Below are 23,999 nucleotides of genomic sequence, written 5' to 3'. Positions count from 1 at the left end.
GCTATTTCTTGCTGTAACTAGTTGATTGATTCCTCCATATGTGAACACTGAGGCATCCTGAGACTGTCACTTCAAAGGGCTTTTGTCAGATTTGTCACCAATAATTAAAGCATCTCCACCCAAGTAGACTGTGCTTTTGATCAAGGATAAGCAGTTTGCTCCTGACTATGAGCCAAGGAAAGCCATAGTTTGATCACAGTGCTGACAGATGTCCTAGTGAGCAGGGGAAACTCACTTCGTTATGCTTAGTAGCTCCTGCCTTTCAATCATGGGAAATCATAATTTGACTATTAGCATGTAAGACACACCAGCAAAGTTAAAAGGCCACTGTCAGCTTGGAACATGATGCCTTTCCTATGGAGGCTGAGGAGAGGCTTCTCACTAATCTATCTCTGCCTGCTGTTTGCCTATCGGTTTCTGGAACAGTCACAGGTTATTGAGTTGTTCGATTTTTTGCAATTGAAGTATTTAACTCTGCAGAAATTATTTACTTTTCCCTTTTTTTGTGTGTGTGAAACAAGAAGCAGCACCACAGCTTCACTTCTGCAAATACATATAGTATACACCTGCAATGAAACACACAGGTTTTCTCCACCACATCCCCTCAAGCACAGCAAGAGTGCTTTCTACTTCCCTCAGCCTTGGGAAAGCAATTCATCCCCACGACGCAGCTGCTAGCAAAGACATCAGTTCCTTTTGCAAATTCTTTTTGGGGTATTTCAAAGATGATTGTTTGTCTTTGTTAATGATAACAACATTGAATTGCCTACAAAGCCCTCTGATTTTATTCCTACTCCACTGACGTTGCTGAAAAGAACTACTTCTGAGCCGTTTGCAAAACTGCCTTCAAAGGTCTCCTAAAAATTTTGTGCCTAAGAAGTCTGAAAAACTGTAGACAATTACAAATACTGCTTATTATAAGTGACCATGGTCACCACACTGCTGTCTCATGCCTCAGCTGCTGGTTTTATCTCCTGCCTCTGCCCATATCATTGATTGCAAACTCTAATCAGGAAATGGTCCTTCCCTCCTTAGCAGCTGTATCCTCAGCCCAGGGCGAGCAGCCACCTGAGTCCTCCAGAGCCATCCTGCCTTTTCCAAAATAAACTAACCAGCAAAGTCCTTGGAAGTTGAAATGTCCGCTGAGTGAAAGCTCAATCCCAAGAAAAACTGCAGTGTTGTGGGTTTTCTCTGGGTGCAGAGAACAGTCTCTGCAGACAGTGATGCTGCTGGTTGTGTTTTCAGAGAGATTCTGGCTCTACCTTGTAAAAGCATGTACAACATATTGATCACTTCATGTAATAAATTGCAACTACAACAGTGTTTCATCTGGAACCAATTGACCGTAGTTCATAGAATAATACTTCCATGTACTTCTAATATTTAAAGCCAATGACTTTAAAAGAGCTGTAAGGCTCTGATTTGGTAATAACATTGTGCCTTCCTCAGGCTGACTTATAAAATTTCATTGCAATAGAATAATATAACTAGAGGGAAAAAAATTAAAGTAAAAATATATCTAATTTCTGTTTGTGAAATGGAAGTGGAAAACCTAAATTTATGTGATGGATAGCTCAGTACAATGCTCTTCAGGAAAGAGCATATACTTTCTACAGCTCTTTAGAATAAGTTCCTAACCAAGTCTATAAAAATACATCTCGAAATAGGTCAACAAATAGAATCCTAAAATCTACATATGAGAGAGCCGTTGGAGTTAGGGGAACTCGCCTTCAGTTCTATGTGGCTCAGAATACCATCTGCAGAAAGTTTAAAAGGATATTTTTGCTCGACATCCCTATACATTCAGATTCCCTATTCTCTGCCCCATCCTTTTCTAACTGTGTGCTTAATATTCTTAAAAAAAAATTTAAAAAAAGAAAAAGTAAGCTTGGTTTACCAAGGCCCTGTGCCAACTGCCTGCTCTGTGTATGCCTGCATTCCCTCTCTGGTCTGACTTGCAAGAATAGGGGAGGAGAGATAAGGTCATGTTCCACATGTGACAGGAACCAGAACTTTCTTTGGATTTCTCAGTATTTCAGTCCCTTTCACTGAAAAACTCATTTTAGGAGACAAACATGGAATATTTTCCTAAATCCTGATTAAAACAGCCATGTTCACCTTTACCTTCAATTGCTTTAAAAATATGTCCAAACAGTGAATAAATTAAAAAAACCCAAAAATAAATTCCTAAGAAAGATTTTTGTTCAGGTGTAACTGTTCAAATATTTCTTCAGTGGCATTTTTGAAGGCAACACTTTCTAAAATGAAAAAAAAAAAAAAGCTCATTTTCAAAATACCAAGTAGCAACATCAAGTGTCTTAACAGAAATAATGACTGGTGCTGATATGATTGCCAGGATTGCCAGTGAGCTGGACACAAGAAAATATCAATTGCAGCAAACACTATGAAATGTATTATCTGGCATCTCAGTCACATTTTAGGAGATCTTCATGCAGAAGAAAACCAATTCAGTAGCTTTAGACCTGGCTTATAATTAAATTACAATGAATTTAAAAGTTTGACCAATCCACATTGATCACAAATTTTTCTTTGTATCTTGGTAAGTGCCCTCCAGAACTGTTCAGCTCAGTCAAATCCTGTTCAGAGCAGATCATCCACAGCACTCGTACTGATACACAAGCATGGGAAGTTCTCATGAGAAATGCTGTTCTGGTTTAGGGCAAATTTGGGAGGAAACCTCTGAATGGGGAATGCTATTTCCAGGTTTGATTTATTCCTTGCTCAAAGGCTGAAAGATTTGTAAGCATCTGGGCAGTTGCAGATGGACCTTCCAGATGTTTTAGAGCTCTCTCACACACCCATCTCCATTATTGCCTTGTTTGTAAAATATGTATCTATCACAAGAGCTTTATATTGAAATCTCACTGTATTTTAAATGGGAGACAGAGGAAGCCAAAGTACCTCAGCAGATGTTGCCAGATGCTTTAAAAGCTACATTTGCAATCTCCCCAAGGACCTATGTAAAAATAGGCAGGGAAAAGTCACGTTTAGTGTTACACACACACAAACCCATTAAATGAAACAGCCTTTTAACTGTTATTTGTATTGAGTTCTATGAGCAAGTACGTCATTGTTTGCTGCCTTTACTGATGTACCTGCACTGTGTTCAGCAATCCCATAAATCTATTATTACTGGGAACAGCTGTAGAACAGACTCATAAGCTGGGAAATGAGCACACAGCTGGTAATTCTGAATAACCAGCTCCATGCTGGTGCCAGTCAGAGCCCTTACACCTTGGAATACACACACCATCAGAAAATGCCTAGGTATCAGCAACAATGAAGCATAAAAGTACTTCCTGAGGTAGCAATGGACTATTTGGCATTATCAGGCTATTGCTGAGCTTAGGAGTTTCTGAAAAAAATGACCTAATCAGGTGTACAACACTCTACATATCCCTGCAGAGCAGGCAGATGGCCATACATAGGCACAGTGGCCTGGGCTTAAGGAGTGACATGGGCCAGGGCAAGGAAGAGGAAACAGCCCAAGGACTGGAGGAAGGTTATCAGAATCTGGGAAGGAAGTCAGCAAGGAGCAGCCTGGCAGGGAAAGCTTTCCGTGGAAACACCAGCGGTATCATGTGCCATCTGGAGGCTTAAACCAGAAATGAACAGGATACATTTCCCTTCTGGAGTGACAACAATGACGTTTTAGGCAGATACGTACCTTAATCAGAGCTAGCATTAGACCATTATCAAAAAGCCTGTTTTCCTTACGATAGCATATTCCTGACACTGGAAGCACCACATTAAAAATCTGCCAGACAAAAAGTAAAACAAGTCTAGAAATCTCTTAGAGAGGATCCATAATTTCCTGTCTATCCTGCCCTGCTGTGAAGCAAGGGCAACAGCCTGGTACTGTGTCTGAAGAGTGCTCTGTCCATCACACACTGTGTACACAGTTCTTATGTATCCCTAGCAATCTTGTCAGCGTTATTAATATACCAGGAATGTCCATGAGGCATCAACACTAGACTTAGAACATTGCTCCAAACAATCTGGCTTTTCTCTGGTTACTAGGAAAATTGGAGATAAAAATGTGAATTCAAGTAACTCACTTGGGATCAAACTAGACTCTTTTCTTAGCAAAAAGGGATAATTTGCTAGCTTCACTTCTGACTGTCAGGAAATTATGTATATTAATTTAAAATGAAATAAACCCAGGGAAAGCAACTTGAGTGAATAAATGGGGTTCTGCTAAGTTACAGGGACTAAGAAGAACAGGCCTGGATTCATCATCTTTTCCTTCAGATCTAAGAAATAGCTTGAGAAGGGCTCCCAGCTTCTCCCCCACATGAGATGTACTAACAGCTCCTTCAGCCAACAATGCTGGCAGGAAGCAGCTCCTCCTGGTGCTTCCAACTCAGGTTTTCTGCTTCATTTACCTCCTTCTCCCTCGCAGGCAGGAGGCTGGCACAGGCAAGGGGTTTGCCGAGTCCAAGGGTAACAAACATGGAATGAAACACAAGATTGGAGAGAGCCATTGTTTGGTACCAACATCAGAAACACTTCTGCAAAGTGCTGAAAATTGAACAGTTTGCAGGCAGAGGTTTTTCAACACCGCAAGCTCTTACGTGACTCCCTGAAGCAGTGCAACAGTAAAAGAAGATAGGAAGTACAGTAACTTCACTGGTGAGTACAGGAAGTGGGGAACACTGTACCTACCCACCTCAGAAGCAAGTAAACTTAATCTTTGCTTGCCCCTCATTCCAGCCCATGACCATAGTGATTGCATCTGCATTTTTAATTACTTTTTACCCAGAACATTCAGGAGCTGTTAGGACCTTGGGGTTTTTTTATTTTTGCTTCAGAATAGCACACTGTGCAAAGTTTTCTGGTGTTCTTCCCTCCCAAGCCCCTATTCCTTACCCTCTTCCACAAAAACACCCACATGTTCATGTCCGAACTCTATCTGCTGCCTGATAACACCCAGCCAGGAAGGGCATGCACAGGCAGCATCAATATATCCCATTTATCAAGCCAAGAACAGGACAGAAACATTACATCCTCTCCTCTCTGACCTCCATCTCTTTAGTCTCCAAGGCAGTAAAACTAATACATGACAAGACCAGGTACAGAATGTGATTTTCAGATATTCAGGTTCAGGTCTACTAAGGCTCCAAGAGGCAGCCAGAACAGTTGGCTTTCCTGAAGTCCTAATATCACAAGGATAAGACCACCATCACGTGGCTTGCACATGATCCCACTGGACAATGACAAGACAATCACACTTGGCTTCCCATCTCACCATGCAGTCTTTTCAGAAAACACAGCAATTGCCACAGAGGATCACAAGATTGTAGTTTAGTGTAAGTATCCTGTGATGAACTGGAGAGATGCTGAGTGCCAATATCACCCTCCAAGCATGTGATCCTCCTCGGTAGTGATTCAGATGGCAGCTAGGAATGGCAACTAAGATTTTTAGGAGAAAGACACTTAACTGAGATAATTTTCTATGCCTCTACAGACAGGTGATCTGTAATCCAGCAGCCAGCTATAACATTACAGAGATATTTCTGCATCCCCTTCTATCACCACCTCCAGAAAACACAACGTCTTCAAAGATTAAAAAGTCCTCATTCTTGTTTCTCTGGAGGCAATCAAGTCTTAGAAACACCGGTCCTCCCCCAAGGCTATTTTAGCAAATGGAAATCTTTGATGGACCTTGGATGATGGTCCTGTTTCTTTCTGGTATCAAGCTCTTCATTTGGAGAAGCTACCAACTGCCAGGACACATGAACTTCAGACTCAGGGCCTGCCAGGGAAGTCTGAATGAGAGATTAACATCATCCCAGGGAGCTCCAGTGACTACACTACACAACTGATTCAAGTGCCATCCCAGAAGAGGGGAGCCCACTTTCCATTTATAAAGCCCTTCTAAATGAAATGGATATTTTAGCAAATTAATTTTATTCAAAACAAAATCCCAGTAAAGGAAAAATAAGACAAAAAGTGCTCTAGGATGATGCTTTTTAATTGTTATTTTTGTATTTTTAAGAAGAAATCAAACCATTAAAAATATTGCAGACATGTACTGAAATTTCCTGTACAACAAATATGAAAACAATAAAATTTATACATCATTTCAAGATATTCAGTCACTTATTTGAAACACATCAACTTTTCCCTTCTTAAGCAGGCTCCAAATGGGAAGAAACAGTCAAACAGAAATGCAAGAGATGCAATTGTCACACAGTGGAGCTTCCAGTGGACAGCTTTAAATAAGCAACAGTGAGAGAAAACACTGACCAAAGAGACAGATCTCAGCAACTATAACACAGAGAACATCAGAGGGCAGGGAGAAAACTTTTGCAGGAATTCAAGTCATCTTGACCAAGACAGATCCACAAGGTAGTGTAGCATTACCTGTAGTCCTTTTCCTGCAGAGACATCCTATAAGGAATGTCCTACTTATTCACACTGACACTACACCTAACTTTAGTTTTACAACAGTTGAAGCCTTACCAACTTTTTCCACCCAGACACAGAATTAAGAAGTCATTTAATTCAACCTTCAGTCCCTTCTCACAGCTTCCAAAACAATCAGTTTTGGAAAAACACCTGCACAGAGTTCTTTAAAAATGGATACTCATTAGATGGTGGCACATGAGAGAATTTGATGCCTGCTTCCAACACCAAAGTAATTGGACAGATCCATCTGTTTTCTCTAAGAGGATCTGGGCAGTGGTTAGGCAGAAACACATACTATCCTAGCTCATTTTCTGGTGTTTTGCTGCAACAGAATAGAAACAACATCATCCAGCATGGAAGACTCATCTCCCTCTCCTCTATGCTATACAAAACAAGGGCTTTCTGAAGCAAAAGAGCACTTGCCACCCTACGGCAGCAAGTTCTTGGGAAACCTGGAGTAACAAATACTGGCTCTATGCTCTGCACAGGTGTGCAGTAATCAAAAGAGTAAGAGTTAAAGAAAATAACATGACTGTAAAGGGCAGAGTTTCCTCCCTCCCAGTTCTTTTGGAATGGTTCTGTTTTGGTGCAAGTGGTTTATCTTTGTCATCTGACAGCAGCTTAGGAAGAATGCAAATGAGAGATCCACTTTGTGGGCTGCCAGTTTGGATGAAGCTGGGCAGGATCATGAACCTCATGATGAGAGTTTTTAAAGTATTTCCAGAGAAAGAGAAACAAAATTATATTCAAGAACCCACAAGTGGCTGTTTACAAAAAAACCCCCCAAAAATCAAAACAACAAAAAAACAAAACAGAAAAACAAACAACAAAACCAGACCTCAAAACCTAACAACCAAAAGTGCACTGTGGTTTGGTCCTCCAGTTTTGCTCAGAGCACACCACAGTTTCACACCAGGCTGTAAAAAATTCCTCAGGATATTTGTAAAGTTACAGTTGTGCACCAGGAATTCCTATGTTCTCCTTCAGCTGACATTGGATCCTGTGAGGTTGCCAGGTTCCAATGTAAAGCCACATATACTCCTAGCATCTGTAGCGTTTCCTGACAACTCTACTAAAACAAAGAAAAACCCCCAAAACAACAACAACAAAAAAGCAGCAGAATTCCAGGGACTCTGGTTATTAAACCTTCATAAGATTTTTTTCCCTGCTTTATAGCTATTCTATAGCATTATTCATAAACTTCATATTTATCTACAATGCAACCAGTGCAACGATCCAAAGACCAAAAACACACCCTCCCCCCACCCCAAGCTACCTAAGTCCTTCATTGGTAATGCCTTCCCAAGTCTAACCGTTATGTACCAGCAAAATAAATCCAATCTCATCTTTGACTTGTGAAATCAGCAAACAGGGGATTTCTGCTTGTTCCTTCAGTTTCTAAAAGGACCAGCCAAAACAAAAGCAGCAGTATATTGCAAATAATTACAAAACAATTACACTGGATCAGTGAGATGCTGGCAGGTAAGATGTGTCTCAGTTTTGAATGGCTAAAACAACCAAGAAATTTGTCTTTACAGCAGAATTTTGTGCTATGTCTTTTGGTAGAAACAGGAAAGCCAGGTGATCCGTTTGGGAGTGCTTGAACACTTGGAACCTTAGTTTCAGCATTTTCACAGATTTATATGTTTGAGGAAAAACAACAACAATGATAAAAAGACACCAACCTGAGAAAAACTCTATTAGAGTGAGAATTATTCAGTAAATCATATATTGCACCTTTAAATAAATCATTATAAATTGTATAAAAACAGGATCAGGGAGGAGCTATTCTGTCCTTCATCCACACCCCCACACACTCCCCCGCACACACATTCACAGATTCACTTGCTCTTTTTTTAACTACAGTTAAAGCTCGGAGTGACAGACCACACTCCTTTTCCTCTGGCAGAGGCACCAAAACATTAAGGCAGGGGATATCTGTGGTGAAATGCATAAACAAAGCTCACCTCCAAACTTCTGGAGAGTCCTGCCAACAGTGCAACTACAGTTAAGTTTGAAATAAGCCTTATTTAAAAAAAAAAAAAAAAAATCTGTGTTCTCATTAAGAGTTTCAGTACAAAAATAGAATCTCTGCTGTTTTTTTTCCCTAGAGTAGCAACTAGAAAAGGCACAATTTCCAAGTATAAATGTCCATTTGAAGGAGCCATTTGTACTCCTTTTTTAAATAAAAAGGAACAGAAAAAAATAGATCACAGAGGCACATATCTATTAACTAAGTAACCAGATACAGTAGATAAAATATGTTCCTGAAACTTATAATCAAATATATTAAAACAACCCACCAGCCTGGTGTCTGTAAATGAAATCATATAAAATTGTAATAAAAAGCTTGTGTTATTATTTTAATATTTAAACTCTAGTTCAATGTTCAAACTGCAAATGCTATTTCACCTATCAGTACTGTTAAATTCCCAAGAAAAAGAAACAAGATTCCTCTGTTAACTTTAAAAAGTTTTGCTTGGGTTTTGTTGTTTGGGTTTTTGTAACATCAGTCTGCAGCTCCTGCCAGCATTGTGTTTTTCCTCCTGCAGATTACACCTTTGAATGCAGACAACTGGAGAAGCTAGACATGAGACACTGCACATAATCCCAGCAAACACAAGTTGGACACCTCCCTTTCCTAGGGGCAGGTAACATCTCCTGGAGGCACTGGGTTCCTTCTGGACTATGCGTGGTAGCCATTGGCCTTCCCAAAGGCTGGCCCAGGTGTGATGTTTTCATAGATTGCCATTGCTGTCACGTTTTGGTAGATAAGGTCAGTTTGCCTCTCTCTCTTGGATTTAATGATATCCATGACACACTGGTTTAGGAAGACGTACTGGTCCTGATGGGAGAAAGAGAGAAAGAAATACATTTCTAAAAAATACCTGATTTTGGAAGTAATTCTGCTTCTGAATATAGGTTTGGACACTGCACTGAGTGTTATCACAGTGCATGTTTTAGAATCTATATGTATAGTTTACAGAAAATAGAGCTGGAAAGGACCTCATGATGTAATCTGATCAACCCCCCAGTAAAAAACCTAGGATCAAGTTTTGCTGTCTAGAACTCAGATCTGTCGCACCTAATGCTATCCTAAAAGACTTTCATGATGGCGTTTTCACAGCCTTTTTAAAATCACCTTAGTCCATACACCTTTCTGGATCAAAGTGGTAATTTCCATAGAAATATTTGTATTCCTGCAGAACACAAAGGATGCACACCGGGACCACTTGACTCCAGATAATTCTGGCTCACAGCTAAAAGATAAAACCCCATGGGTAAAACTAGTCTGCAAAAAAAGTCTCCTTCAGGATTTGATTCCTTCCAGCTGCAAATGCCAGTCCTGCAAAGTACTCTGTTAAGACATTGCTTGGATGTACTACAGTCCCTGGCTGCAACTCCTTTTGCAGGGAAGAGATGAGGCAGGAAGGAGGGAAGTCAAAAGATGAGCAATTGGAACTCCTTAATGTCTTCTTGTCCTGTCATTCAGAGCTACATCTGGATGATTATGCCCATCTGAGGAACATGCTGCTGGATGGAGAGAGCCTCACCTCGGTCTGCACCATGAGGGGCCGGTGCATGCGGAGGTCGTACACCACTCCGTACACATCCACGCTGCTCTCCATCTCCATCTGCTGGATCAGGCGGTCGATGGCGATGAATGTCCCCGTCCTCCCGACGCCAGCGCTGCAACGACACAGACAGCCTGTTTATGCTTCCTCTCAACCACCTGCTCATTGCTGGCCTGGTAAAAAAGCCAGGGAAGCCAGGATGATGCCACCTACAATTTCAGTGGCACAGGCAATAAAAGTTTTGGCAGCACAGAGGGGTGGCTCTTACCACCACTAAGGGACTTCTCAGCCTTGCACGTGCACAGCATTATATATACAAGCTCTTGGAAGGACATCTTTTCCAATTCAGTTTTTCAGACTAGGAGAGATGCTCTCTTCTTATGATATTTTGTATCCTTTCCTTTGCTACCTACACAGCACTGCTAGTTTCTGAAGCCCTGGGCAAAAGTTTTAGTTTGACAAGGTAAATAGCCCATGTCCTTACAGAGAGACTTACTTTGGTTTTAATCTCACTGAAATGGAATTGAGTGTAAGAAAACCACAAGACAAAAGTCTAACAGAAACACCTTCTTCCTACCTGCAGTGCACCAGAGTAGGAGAGTCCATTGGATTCTGGCTGTTGTACTCATGAACAAGGTGCCTGAAGTTGATAAGAAGGTCTGTTGTCTCTGGCACTCCATGATCCGGCCAGGAGGTGAAATGGAACTGGCGCACCATGTGGCTCTCAGGGGTGTTGGACTGCAGGAAGAGTAGACATTAAAAAAACTAACAAAAAAAACAATGAAATCTGGCTTCAGGGGAGTAACAGTTGGGCTTCTTGACACATGTACTGGGCCAAGCACAACTTCATCATAGATGCCTGGTACAACTGAGCAGCAATTTGACCAATGATATTCCTGTTTCCCTCTTTCTTCTGCTGTGGTAGAGAATACTTTGAAATAATTTCCTTGTGCTTTACTCCAAGCTCATATCTACTACATTGTATTTGCTGATGGGACTAATTGTTCAGTCCAGAAGATATTACAGGTACCTGCATAAGCGCAAGATTATTTACACGCTAACAACCAAAAATCAAGGTGGTCCTCACCTTTTCTACAGTGAAGTCCCTTATTGTCCATTCTGGAAGGACAACTTCTGAAACCATTGTCACAATAATGTCACCATAGCTCTTGGGTTGTTTGTCGGGCCAGTACTGCTCACATTTTGTCTAACAAGAAAGTTACAGTGTTAGACACACCACACAGCAATGAAACTCACTTTTAAATAACATACCACCTGAAGCAGTGCTAGGAAGCACGTCACTCTTCTTAAGGGCTATACCAGAGCAAGAGAAGATGTATCAAAATCATTCTTTAGAGAGAAGAACCCACCAGTAACAACAGTGATTCCACAACCCTACTGAGACAATCTATTCCAGCAGTCAGCAGATATGAAAAATACGAAAAAGCTTAAAAAAAGTGCTTTTTAAATTTAGAAAACAGTCTTCCACCAAGAAGATGGTTGCTAAAAGACAGGGGGCAGTCTCCAAACCACTAAGTTAACAGCAAAATTACAAGAGATGCAGCTGCCTTCAAGGGACAATTCAGTATTGATAATAACATACCCGGGCTTGTTCCACACATTTTGTCAACATAACAATAGAGTAGATATTCTTTTCCCAAATCATTTGCCAGAAGTCTTCTATAGTATTGGGTAATGGACCCTGTGCAGCAATAAATGCCTTCTTTGAGTTATAGCCCTAAAAAGAAAAAACACAAAATAAATGTGCATATATATATATATATACACACACACACACATCAGTGAGAAATAAAAGGTGATTTGAAATACCATTATGAGCCCTCATGCTTACATCAGAAAAATACACATTATATTTCATTTCAGCTAATAAAGCAACTTACAGGCATATAGTTTGCATTAATATAATCACCAGTTCCAGAACTTTGATTTGAAAGTTTAACACGGGAAATATCATCTGCAGAAAGAAAAAAGGAAACGACAATTATGAGTTTTCAAACTGTAATCTTTCAGCAAAATACTGTTTATCTAACGTATGGTTTCTAAATAAAAGATGTTCAATGTGCATTTTAAGAATAAGAATGTAAGCTTAGGAATCATAAATAGCAGTAGCCTTCAGAAAAAGGAGTGGCCAGGATAAACACTCAAAAAACACAGATTATTTTGATTTAAAATATGGTTTGGTATTGCTGATTTATGTAATTTTTAATCCAACACAAAATTTACTACAGTTTTAATTACTGGATTAAAAAAAGTGATTTGTCTCCTGCTGCCATGGCAGCTGATGTTTTTCTTCCAAAGCATCCTTAAGTACCTGCCACTGTTCACTTTTCAACTACTTCTAACTCTCTGCTACATTGGAATGCCCACAGGCAGCTTGACAGGGCTTAAAATCTTACTTCATCTGCAAATCTGACCAGCAGGGTCTTAATATTTCTCATAGCTCTGCACAATTATTTGTCTGTGGTCAACTGTTACAGTCTTGTGTTTTCAACCCAGATTAATTTTCCATTCATGAGAAACACACAAAGTTAAGCGGAAGTTCTTTAAAGAAGCTTTCTGAATAAATATCCTTGAGGGAAGGCTCTTTCAGGTTTGCTTATATAGTGCCTTTGAGAAAGCAGCAGCCCAAATTAACTCATTTGGAAAATGATATTTAAAACCTCTGGGTACTACTGAAGTCAGATTAGCCAAACCCAACGGTTTTCACTTAAAAGCTCAAACAGTAGAAGATGCAAACCCATAGAGAATAACTCACATGGTAAGACATTGTTGTATCTATTTTTCCCCCTGTTCTCAGGAAGTTCAGCAGCAAATTTGGGCTGGTGAACACCAGCAGACTTGAGTTCCTACAATAAAAGGATTCATGAGCATCTGGTCCTGACTTAGCAATCATACAGAAACATGACAAACAGAAAAATAGCCCAAACACTCATGTCCTGTACTAAAAGTAGGCATGTTAAACTAGGATAAATGTCAATAAAAATCATCATCTTACAGAGTGGGAGGCTGACAGTGGCAAATCTGATAGAGAAGGGATTAATACAGAATTTAGGAATAGCAGCATGTTTAAAACCCACAGATGGACTTTAAAAGCCTGGAAGCAGTTTTGTAGAAACAGACACTGATATCAATGCCAGCTCCTTCCATCCTCAAGGCAGGGAACTACTGCATAAGCTCTGCATACATTACAGAGAGAGAGGAGCAAACACATCATAAACCAACTGAAGGAAGCAAAATCTGAGAGGAAGATAAGTTAGAGCACCAGCCTGTGAAGTACAAAGAGACAGAATTTGAAAAAGAAAGTCAATTAATAGCTTTGAGGAGGTGAGAAACAGAATGAGATTCTTTAACAGCACACATGACAACACAGAATCCTCCCTGACACTTCCTTCCTGTCCTTTGTTCCTTACAACAATTGAGCTTTAACACATTTCATTAAAAAACTCTTATAGTCAGTAATCAAATCACAATTGCTGTTTCTCTGACTGAGCTATTTACTGGTGTGGTTTGCAAATCACACCCACACACTACAGAAGTCAGTGAGCAACAGACCTGTCTTGATATGTATAAAACCCACAAAACAACCCAAGATGAGAAAACTGAAGAGCAGAGAAATTATATAGTCCCCCTAGACTATCTCTGAATATGACTAGGGCAAAGATTTCTCTGGTGAGAGGTCTGCCAAACAGGCTATGCTAAAAGCTCACAGTCAGAGACAATAATTCAGGGCAGGAAGTATTTATCATGCACTTCAACTAAATTTGGAGCTGCATAAGGGAAGGGAAGGCTATACACACAGCTTAATCATCTCTATAAAAAAGGACCCTTCTCTTCTCCTTCAGTAAGCCTTGTGCATGCTCCATAGGAAAGATGATTTGTTTTTCCAGAAATATTTGTCATTAAGTTCTCTCCTCACTGAGGGCACATACCTCATACTCTTCAGCAAAACCACAGTTGGAGTCAGCTTGCTGCTTCTTAAAGTATGACTCGAAGTTCTCCACTTTAATCATTTTTGATCTAAAATGAAAAAAGCCATGTGTCAGCAACTGGTGTTAGGTATACAAGCCATGAATTAATCCAGTTAATGTGTTAGAAAAATATGCTTTACTTACTTCTTGATTCTTCAGAAGAGGGTGAGGGGAAGAAAAAAAGGCTGATTAGACACATGCAGTTGTATTTTTCATTATGTGAATCTAAGACTGAAAGCATGAATGTTAGTTGCAGCCACAAAATGGTGCATTTACAGGGGACAGGGTATCAAGCATAGCATTTAACTGCTCTGTTAAATCAAGAAGAGAACAGTGCATCCTTCAGGAGAGAAACATCACATAAGGTGTCAGTCAGCTGCTTCCATTGCATCGACCCCATTCCCTGGTGTATTTTATCCCAACCATTGAAGTCTCCAGAGGTGGGATTCCATGGGATGTTCTGACCATGGCTTTCCACCAGCACAAAAATTGGTGCCTGAACCAATGATTCAGTTGCAGTGCCTGTGATTTTCAATACATTGTGGTTACCCCCTCCATGGCCAGCTTTTACAATCACAACATTATCTGGATGAATGGCTCAGCACAAAATAGTCATTAAAAAAAAAGAAAAATTCAGATCACAAAACATATTTTGCCTTTTTGTATTTTATCAATAATTTGGATTGTTCCCTCATAGTGCACAAAGTCTGTTTCATTCATATGTCCTGTTCCTCAAAACCATGTGGAGCATTTGTCTGTCTAATAGTGATTCAGGAAGTGAACACTCAAATCCCTGTGGTGGCTCTAGAAGTCTCAATCAACATGATTATTTTCAGTCTGCATGCGGGCATCTTTCACTTCCATGAGGAATTAATACTTCAAAATTCTCTATAAAACTGCAGGAGTTTTATAAAACTTGCATCTGAGAAAACAAGTATCTGAGTTCTGAGTAATTTTTGCAAATACCGCTTGAGCTCAGAAAATACCATGAGAAAAGATATGAACTTACTTAATTGGAGAAAATGACACATCAGTATTTCTTTTATCTTTCCTATAATGTGAAAGAAAAAAGACACAATAGGTTCACAGTAGAAGTCAATGGAATTTATATGAGATTTCTTATCTGTTTCCTGTGCCTGTTGAGAACAATTTCTTTAAAAGCATCTTTTTTCTGTGAAAAAAACCACCCCAAACTCCCTGGAGTTTACATCTAGAACTTAAAAAAAAAAATAAAAAACCCAAAATCTCATCCTTCTTTTGGTGATGCTGTGCAATGGGACTGCTTCTTTCTGTTGGAACCAGAGTATAAAGCCTGGACACAAAGCACATATTTTGGTGGAAGATGTACACCTGAGGGATCTGCACCACTAGCTGATATCTCAGGAGAACTGCTACTAATCCCAGAATCCCTACAGGAAATGCTCAGAGATGTGTCAGTCATTCAGTGGTAGCTGAATGAGAAGAAATGCTGCTAGCTTTAAAGGAAGCTCTTCCCATGGTTGTACAGCTATTAGACACAACTGTAAAAATAACAGCAGTTAATCAAAGCAGCTAAGAAAACTGGACTAAGGGCCCTGAGGCTAACTCCACAGAAAGTATGTACTACATGGTCAGAAGTAGGAAAAAGCCTTTGTGTACTCTTACATCCCAGATTATTTGAGCAAGATTGGAAACAGAGACCAGCTCAAACTCATCAGCTTCTGGAAATTCCAGAATAGAAGTTTCATATGACAGGCCATCAAGCAATTAAGAATGACTGATGGGTAATTTAAAATCAAACCATCTGAGGTGCAATTACACCCAATTACTTTTAGCACAATTATTTGAGATGTTTGCTCAGTTGTGACTGAATGACTTCATCCCTATTCATGAATGGTGAGGTGCTGGCACAGGTTGCCCAGAGAAGCTGTGCATGCCCCAACCCTGGCAGTGTTCAAGGCCAGACTGGATGAAGCTCTGAGCAACCTGAGATACTGCAAGGTGCCCCTGCCCATGGCAGGGGGGGCTGGAACTGAAGGACCTTGAAGGTCCCTTCCCACCCAAACAAAATTCATTTTGTTTAGCTCTTTTCAACTCATTAGTTTGTAACTATGGGCTTAAATGAAGTTATTAAACAAGTGGTTTGATACTTCAACCCTTATCTGTAACATATAAACAATATTTTTATATAATGTATTTTAAAATGTTTTGACATTTGTATCATGACAGAGAGAGGCCTCTTAGGAGAAAGATACTGAAGTGAAACCCTGCTGCTCAATACAACCAATACAACAAACACATTACCTTCTCCTTCTCCAGAATATGAACCCCCCTATAGCAACTACAGCAAAGATAGCCAAGAGGCATCCAATAACCACTCCAGCAACAACACCTGACAAAAGAGAACAAGTATTACTCATTTTCCTCTTCAGTAACTAACTGAATCAACATGCTACAGCAGAACCTTGCAAATGACTAACCAAGCATGCTCCACTCTACTAAAAAATCTTGTCTTTACTGTCCTTTGGCAGTACCAGGATTGAAACTTCAGTAAGGATAAGAACCAGAAACTATTCAATTAATGGAAAATTGAGATCACAGGACCAGTGTCTGTATTCTAATACACCTGCTTCTACTTTAACAGAACTGTGAGACCATCAATTGCTATTTGCCACTTGTTGCTATACCAAAGTCTCACTGTGTCCTCCAATCCCTTTCAGCATGCCATGACTAGCACGGCTTTTGGCTACTCCTGCAGCGGAATCTTACATGGAAAAAAGGGATCACCCACAGACCTAGCAAAGTATGAATTTACAGAGCAGTGCCACTGCAAAGCTAGGAACAGTTCATACAGAGAAACCCACAGGTGTTTTGATATTATGAAACTTGCCATAATTAAGGAATCTCCACATACTGCGTATGTGCCAAGCCACCAGTCCTACAGTTATTTGACATGAACTGTACCTGGATCCTGGGGTAGTAAAACCAGTTCAGAACAGGGTGAAAATGATACATAACTATCTTCCCCCTCAATCATGTTGGCCACAAAGGTTATATTAGTGAAACCTGCAACACATGCCCTGTTGAAAAGGAAGGAATAAGAAAAAACAAAACCAGATACATTACAGGGTTTTAACAGCCTTTAGCAAGATCTGTAATCTTTCCATTAGTTTATCTCCTAGATTTCAACAGCAGAAAATTTAACAATAGAGTGGTTTGAAATAAATACCTGTATGAATGAAGAGGGATCAATGGTCCATTTTCGTAGCCATATATTGTATTTCCCTTGCCTACATTAATGATGTTTTTACCATTCTGAGAACTGGAAGAATGTGATTCTGCCTGCTCTGTTTTTATGACATAGGTAACATAGGCAGTTGTTGTCTTCTTCCGGAAATCTTTGTATGTGTTGTTCAATTTAGACTTCAAAGACTCAGAACCTTCAGGAAAAAAACAACACCATGGATATAATTCATTCCCTGGTTTTGTATCAATTGGCACAGTGGCTGAGTTGGTTACATTAACCACAGTTGTCATTCCTCCACAAGTACTGCCTGAAATGAAAGGCTGAGAGTGACAGATAATCTCAGAAACCTCTTCTACTGAAGTGCAATCTACTGCACCACCTCTCCCCAGTGTTATTTGTTTTAACTTGCTATTAGTTTTACTTCTACCATGTATAGTGGAGCTTCTGAATAAAGGAATGTTGGAGCCAGGCATCCTCGTGGACAGACTTCCCCAGCCATGTCAGCTATATCCATATATGTTCTATCAAATCTTGTATGTAGAGAGTAAAATGCAAATGGCATAGAAAAAACCCATCAGCATTTGTGCTACCCAAACAGCATCAGGCTTCATTTAGAGTGGACACTAGACTTGTCCTGATCTTGTTCCTTGTTCTATCCTACAAGAAGTCTCACACCTAAACTGTAAGAGATGAAAGAGGTAATTTCTGCCTTTCCTTGACATAGACAAGCACTGGACAAAACAATGGTTAGAACAGTTTCCCCTTCAGAAGATTAAGAACAGGCTACCACAGTGATCAGTGACCAACAGGACAGTATTTGCAGAACAGCACCAATTGACAGTGTCTGTTCTTATAGATGAACCCTAGAACCTTGAGGCAATTACACAGTTGATGCACATGTAACCTAAGAGGTAATAAGCTCAACTTAGCAGTTGTCCCAACAGCTCAAGAGCAAGCCAACTGACAAATCTTCCCAGTGCTGAGGGAGGACAAAGAATCTCACTTATTTGACAGAAGTTTGCTCCATACTGACTTGTAGCCTTTACAAAGCTTCTAAAAGTAGGTGTAATACTGAATGCACCTTTCAAAAGGAGAAGCCTTGCAGGAGGCTCTGAAAGGTGGAAAAGCTCTGTTAATTTTTCTAGAGTTGTGCAGACAAGGGGTGATCTACCACCAGCAGCAAAGCTCTCTGCCCCTGTAACTCTGCAGCAGCAGGGTGCAAAGACAACTGTTCTAAACCACTAACCTAGTCTCATTAAAAGCAGATGAGGTTGCAATTAACTCAAGTGCTTAGAAATGGATGTTCAATATATCTGAGATATGTTATGCTCTGTCTTGTCCCTAGTTTCCATTCCAACAGGATGTACATCCCTGATTATACCTGCAGCTCCTTGTAGATGCATTGAATACCACCCTAAGACATTTCAAACACCATTTCTTACACAACAGAATGAAGTTCCCTCTGTCTATCCTAAAGGTAACCATGACTGATTTAGAACAGAGAAACATCTCAAGAATATTTGTGCTACTTTAACAATAAAGCTGAAGAGATGCTTGGCTGTCTTCTGTAATGCCGTCTTCTACTCCCATCAAAGCACTCGCTCTACATTGCAAATGTGGGGAACTTTCCTCCCTTATTTCTCTCAGTCACATCCTACAAGTCCTCCTTGAATACCTTCCAATTCAAGCCAGAAGGAATGCACCAGAAGAATGCACCAAATCTGCTCGTGAAAACTAGGACTGGCTGAAGTTTCAAGCAGAGCTGCATGCAAGGAACTGGCATTCAAATCAGGAATTCTGTGGCAGTTGAGTAGGCATGTGAAAAAGAGGCATTTTCTGTACTGATGTGATGCAACATAGCAACATATTTTATATATATATACGCATATAAACATGCATTTTTTGGATATATATTGCAATGGAAAACCACTGAAGGAAGAGCTATAATCAAAATTCTGCAAAATGAACTTCCAGTGTTGTAACAAAGGATAAGCATGAATCCTACTTAGCAGAAACTGTCTCCATCAGGTGCCTTATTCCTCCAGTGCACTGGAAAAAAGGAACAGTTGTTCAAGCAGAACCTATGCAACAAAACTAAGTTCCTTAATTTAATGATTTATAACTAGACATTCACCTATCAGAGACATTTACCTATTTCTCAGTTCTGATGCTTTAAATAGACCAGTCTGATAGGCTACTCTCTAGTTTTCCATGGCATTTAACTTCCATTAATACTGTCAATGATATTTAAACCTTCCACCCACATCCCATCTCTCTTAGTTAAAGTGTTTTGAGTAAAATCAGGAAAAAAGCTCTTTTCCTTTTAAGACCTTACTGCAGGCATTTTTCAGCTGAAGAATGAAGGGGAAAAACATTCCATATTACAAAGCTGCTTCTATTAGCTGCTCTGAAAATTATTTTGTGGGGAAAGAAAGGATACTACAAAACCTTGGAGAAGGGAATCACTGGCAAATCAAGGTGACAACAGCACAGGGGCAATACACATACGAGATTTATGTACAAAGATAAGTCAGGCAGGAAACGACTAAGTGAAAACAGGCACCTTCTGAGAACAAGGAGTGACCTGACTTCAAGCAAGCAAGGTATTTGCCTCAATTTCTGAAAAATCATTGGAAATTCTGAGTCTGCTTCTTCTTTATCTGTTTAACACCTATTTAGAGTGTACAACAATGCTGCCTAGTAAATTGTTTCAGTTACATGGTAATATCATACACATCTTACTTTGATGTTCTGTTGTAATCATTATTGCATAGGCTTCTAATAGACCATTCAGTGAATCAAAATCAGAGAATTCAACAGACAATGAGCTGTGGCTGATGGCCTTGACTGAAGGAACTTCGGTTGGAGGAGGTGGGTCTATAAACAAAAAAAATGTTTATTACATTAAACACTGATAAAAGGTTACCAGACAAGAAAAGGCTGTGATACCAACACTGTTCACATAATGCATATTTATTGTTTATCACAGACTATGAATTAATGTACTGTTTTATTCATAATCTGCAGGTTGATGATGTAGGGCATACCAAGTCTGGTATTCTGCAATCATAAAGTTAGTATTTTTGTCCTACAAGTACCTTTCATTCTCAGATCTTAATGCTTACCAGTAATGCTGGTGTGACACAACTTGTTCACTGGAGAGCTTCTAGTGCCATTTGAAAGAGTTATGATAGTAACATTATAGGTGCTAAAAAAACGTAAACTTGCTGTTTGGAAGGTTTGCTCAAAGCCTTCTACTGTGCAGCGGGGAGCCGACTGTGAAATATTTGTATTAGATATTTCAATTTTGAAGCCAGAGTTGTTACCCAAAGGACACTTCCACTTCAGCATTAGGAAAGGCTGCTTGGCCACTGGTTCACACTGAAATGAATTCACTGAGACAGGTACTGCCAAAAGAAAAAAGGAATAAAAAAAAAAGAGTAAGAAATCAAGCCTTGCCCTTAATAGAAAAAGCTGTCTATTTATATGTTATGTGTATAAATGCTTGGAAAACTTGAGTATTCCCCTTTTAAAAAGATGCCTACATGGCACCTACTGCCTACACAAGGACTTGTTAACCAATGAGGAAGACAACAATTTAACACATTACACAGACCTATTCTGTGCTCTTTACCTCCTCTACAGATAGGGTTACTGGGAAAATATAGGCTGAGTATCTATCAAGATCAGCAACCTTTTCAAAGTACTGTTCAACCCTTTAACATATTAATCTATGAACATTTTCAGAGTAGTATGTAAACTACCACTAAATCCCTGTATAATTATGTAAAATTCTTAGGGGCCAACAAATAAGAGAATTAATTTAATCTCTGTCCATTAAGAACACAGCAGAAGCCATCCTTAAAAGCAGCAATGATAACAAGTCAGTGTGGCTGAGAACCTTCTAGGACATGATAGAAAAGCTGCAACCTTATGACCACATCTAGAAGAAATAGTCTTAGTAAAAACAGATGTGACTGACTGGAAGTTACTTCTACTGCATTATATAACTATTTCTTTTTCTTCAGTAACACCATCAGTTATTCCTACAAATACAGTGCTATTATATGAGATTACAGGCAAACCCCTGGAACACCACCTCTGACACCTGGTGATAAGGGATGCCTAGTTTCTAGAGGAGTCATGACTTTTGATCTCTATCCTGTAGGAATAGTTATATGAAGTATCATCAGTGCTCCATAAGAAACATCAGAGACCAGCATACTCTACCCCAATACAGGAAAAAAAAGCTGGGCTCTGTTAAAGTCACAAAGAGACTCCAGAAGCACTCAGGAACATTTTGTGACAGACAAAAAAAGCAGAGGCACAACTATGTTTCCATGTTATAGTCAGATTCAGAATTTTGAGTAGCCAAGTAGCACCTACACAGTCCAGCAATTCTTCACATTCATCCCAGAGCCCCTTTGGAATAGCCAATCAGGAGCTCTGGGCCAGATACATTTCACCTCAGTCAAAATGGGAAAAAACAAAGCAAAGGACAAGGCAGCACAACAAGGAGGAAAATACAATGCCTAACATGAGGAATGCAGAAGTAACAAAGCCTTCTCTTATTGGCTGATGGGAAGAGCAAAGTAGCAGGGCTGACAGACACACCATCCCGTGCTGCCCAAACCCAGCTGCATCCACGGGCCCACCTCCAAAAGGGGAAGCTCCCCAGGCACCATGCACACTCCGTGGAAGGCAACCCAAATAACAACCTGAGGCCTTCACCCAGAGGAAAGAGAGGGCAACAAAACCCCCTGCACAGAAACCCCTTCAAACATTACCATTGCTGACACCAGGCAGGCTGTGTGCAGCACTTCTGCCTAACATAATATCGTGTTCCAAACACTGGGGCAGGTGGGCAGAACCCTGTCCTGCATAGCAAAGCACAGACCACCACGAACAAGGATGCAAAAAACTGTGACTTACTTGTATACAGCTCTATGGACACACCTTCTCCTGTCATATTATCAGCAGCCACTACAGCAAATACGGTGAATTTGTACAGTGTCCCAGGGATTAAGCTGGTAATTTCTGCTTCAGTTTTACTGGTTGTCAGGTTGTCCACAAGTGTATCATTTGCACCATTTACATCTATCCTGTACGTGTAGGAGGCAGAAGCGCTGTCATTCACCTCCCATTTTAACTTGACAGAACTCACACCAATGGACTCTGCTGTGACATTATGAACTGGGCTCGGCTCTGTGAAAGGTAAAGCAACAACTCCTTAACCGGCAAGAACAGCAGATCACAGACATGCAAACAAGAAACACAGCAACACCAGGGCTTCACTTCCCCCACACCACTCATGGTCCAGACTGCAGCAGCACCCCTAGTCATTCCTGGAGGCTGTTGCACCAGTGGGCAGCTAAGACAGAACTGAAGACAAGCCATTCTGAGTGGCATTCAACTCCCTTTGACACTCCAAGAGAGAGGCTTTGGGCACCATTGAAGCAGAGCTCCCAGGGAATCCAGACAGGTGGGCAGGAAAGCAATGGATATGGTTGGCAAAGCAGGCAATTTCAGTTTAGTTGATTGCTTGGCTTTTGGTTTAGTTCTTGTTGCAGAGGATCTTTTGTTTCATGGTGGGGGGGTTAGAGGGAGTTTGGTCTTCAATAAGTAAAGAAAGAAATAAATCAATCAAGGCTATGTTTCTTCTCTACATGAAGCCACTCGTTCTTAGCATCTGCCCTAGGTAAGGCTCCTACTAAATCACAACCTTGAATAGGCAGGCAGAGCCCTGTCCTGCATAGCAAAGCACAGACCACCATGAACAGGGTTGCAAGTAAGTGTGACTTACTTGTATATAGCTCTATGGACACTCCTTCTCCTGTCGTATTATCAGCAGCCACTACAGCAAATACGGTGAATTTGTACAGTGTCCCAGGGATTAAGCTGGTAATTTCTGCTTCAGTTTTACTGGTTGTCAGGTTGTCCACAAGTGTATCATTTGCACCATTTACATCTATCCTGTACGTGTAGGAGGCAGAAGCACTGTCATTCACCTCCCATTTTAACTTGACAGAACTCACACCAATGGACTCTGCTGTGACATTATGAACTGGGCTCGGCTCTGTGAAAGGTAAAGCAACAACTCCTTAACCGGCAAGAACAGCAGATCACAGACATGCAAACAAGAAACACAGCAACACCAGGCTTCACTTCCCCCACACCACTCATGGTCCAGACTGCAGCAGCACCCCAACAGCACCCCTAGTCATTCCTGGAGGCTGTTGCATTAATAGATGTGTAATAGGAAATTGAGATTGATCCATCTCAAGCATGACTCATTTTCTTTTCACAGACAAAGGCAGGAGGGGCACAGGCCACCCTTGTGCCACCACTTGTAGGCCTTCAAATGGCAAACCAAAAAAAATAGGCAGGAAGGAGGGAAGAAGGGAGGAGAAAGACACTGGTGGGGCAACTCTGTACTGTAAAATACAAGGAAGATGAAATATCACTACAAGAGGATTAGCGGTAACCAACTAGACATTCTTCTCCCATCCTCATGCACTGCACTTCACCCCCATAGAAGAGAAACCATCTGCAGACCCTCTGACCCCCTATTCTTTCTACATCTTGAAAAGAGGGTAATTAGCCATTCAAGACAGACAGCACAGGGGAGACTTTTGGGCATTGACTGGTCAGCAAAGATCATACACACAGGCACATTTCAGGAAAACACAAATGATAAGAACAGCCATCTAGTCGCCTTCAAATGCACTCTATGGAATGATCAGGCTGGGCTACTGCCTTGTAAGCCAGCTCCAAAAT

General features: G+C 40.5%; 1 protein-coding gene across 3 annotated transcripts in view; it reads right to left on the bottom strand.

Moving 5' to 3' along the window:
- Window positions 1-5,977: 5,977 nt before the first annotated feature.
- PTPRJ (protein tyrosine phosphatase receptor type J) overlaps window positions 5,978-23,999 on the bottom strand; it is a 72,250-nt gene continuing 54,228 nt past the window's right edge. For all 3 annotated transcript variants that reach the window (XM_088166636.1, XM_088166637.1, XM_088166638.1), the window contains exons 9-24: window positions 23,026-23,298; window positions 22,155-22,427; window positions 20,348-20,629; window positions 19,965-20,099; window positions 17,205-17,415; window positions 16,940-17,055; window positions 16,280-16,367; window positions 15,006-15,047; window positions 13,958-14,045; window positions 12,784-12,874; window positions 11,909-11,982; window positions 11,611-11,745; window positions 11,095-11,214; window positions 10,585-10,745; window positions 9,987-10,122; window positions 5,978-9,277 (exon numbers count right to left, since the gene is read on the bottom strand). In XM_088166636.1, the coding sequence (XP_088022762.1) occupies window positions 9,119-9,277; window positions 9,987-10,122; window positions 10,585-10,745; window positions 11,095-11,214; window positions 11,611-11,745; window positions 11,909-11,982; window positions 12,784-12,874; window positions 13,958-14,045; window positions 15,006-15,047; window positions 16,280-16,367; window positions 16,940-17,055; window positions 17,205-17,415; window positions 19,965-20,099; window positions 20,348-20,629; window positions 22,155-22,427; window positions 23,026-23,298 (2,384 nt within the window). In that variant the 3' untranslated portion in view covers window positions 5,978-9,118. The remainder of the gene's footprint in view (window positions 9,278-9,986; window positions 10,123-10,584; window positions 10,746-11,094; window positions 11,215-11,610; window positions 11,746-11,908; window positions 11,983-12,783; window positions 12,875-13,957; window positions 14,046-15,005; window positions 15,048-16,279; window positions 16,368-16,939; window positions 17,056-17,204; window positions 17,416-19,964; window positions 20,100-20,347; window positions 20,630-22,154; window positions 22,428-23,025; window positions 23,299-23,999) is intronic.

The sequence above is a fragment of the Sturnus vulgaris genome, chromosome 6 (assembly GCF_052056855.1).
Source record: "Sturnus vulgaris isolate bStuVul1 chromosome 6, bStuVul1.hap1, whole genome shotgun sequence".
NCBI classification, from domain to species: Eukaryota; Metazoa; Chordata; class Aves; order Passeriformes; family Sturnidae; genus Sturnus; species Sturnus vulgaris.
Note: the sequence above shows the minus strand (reverse complement) of the source record. Positions and strands in the feature narration are given on the sequence as shown.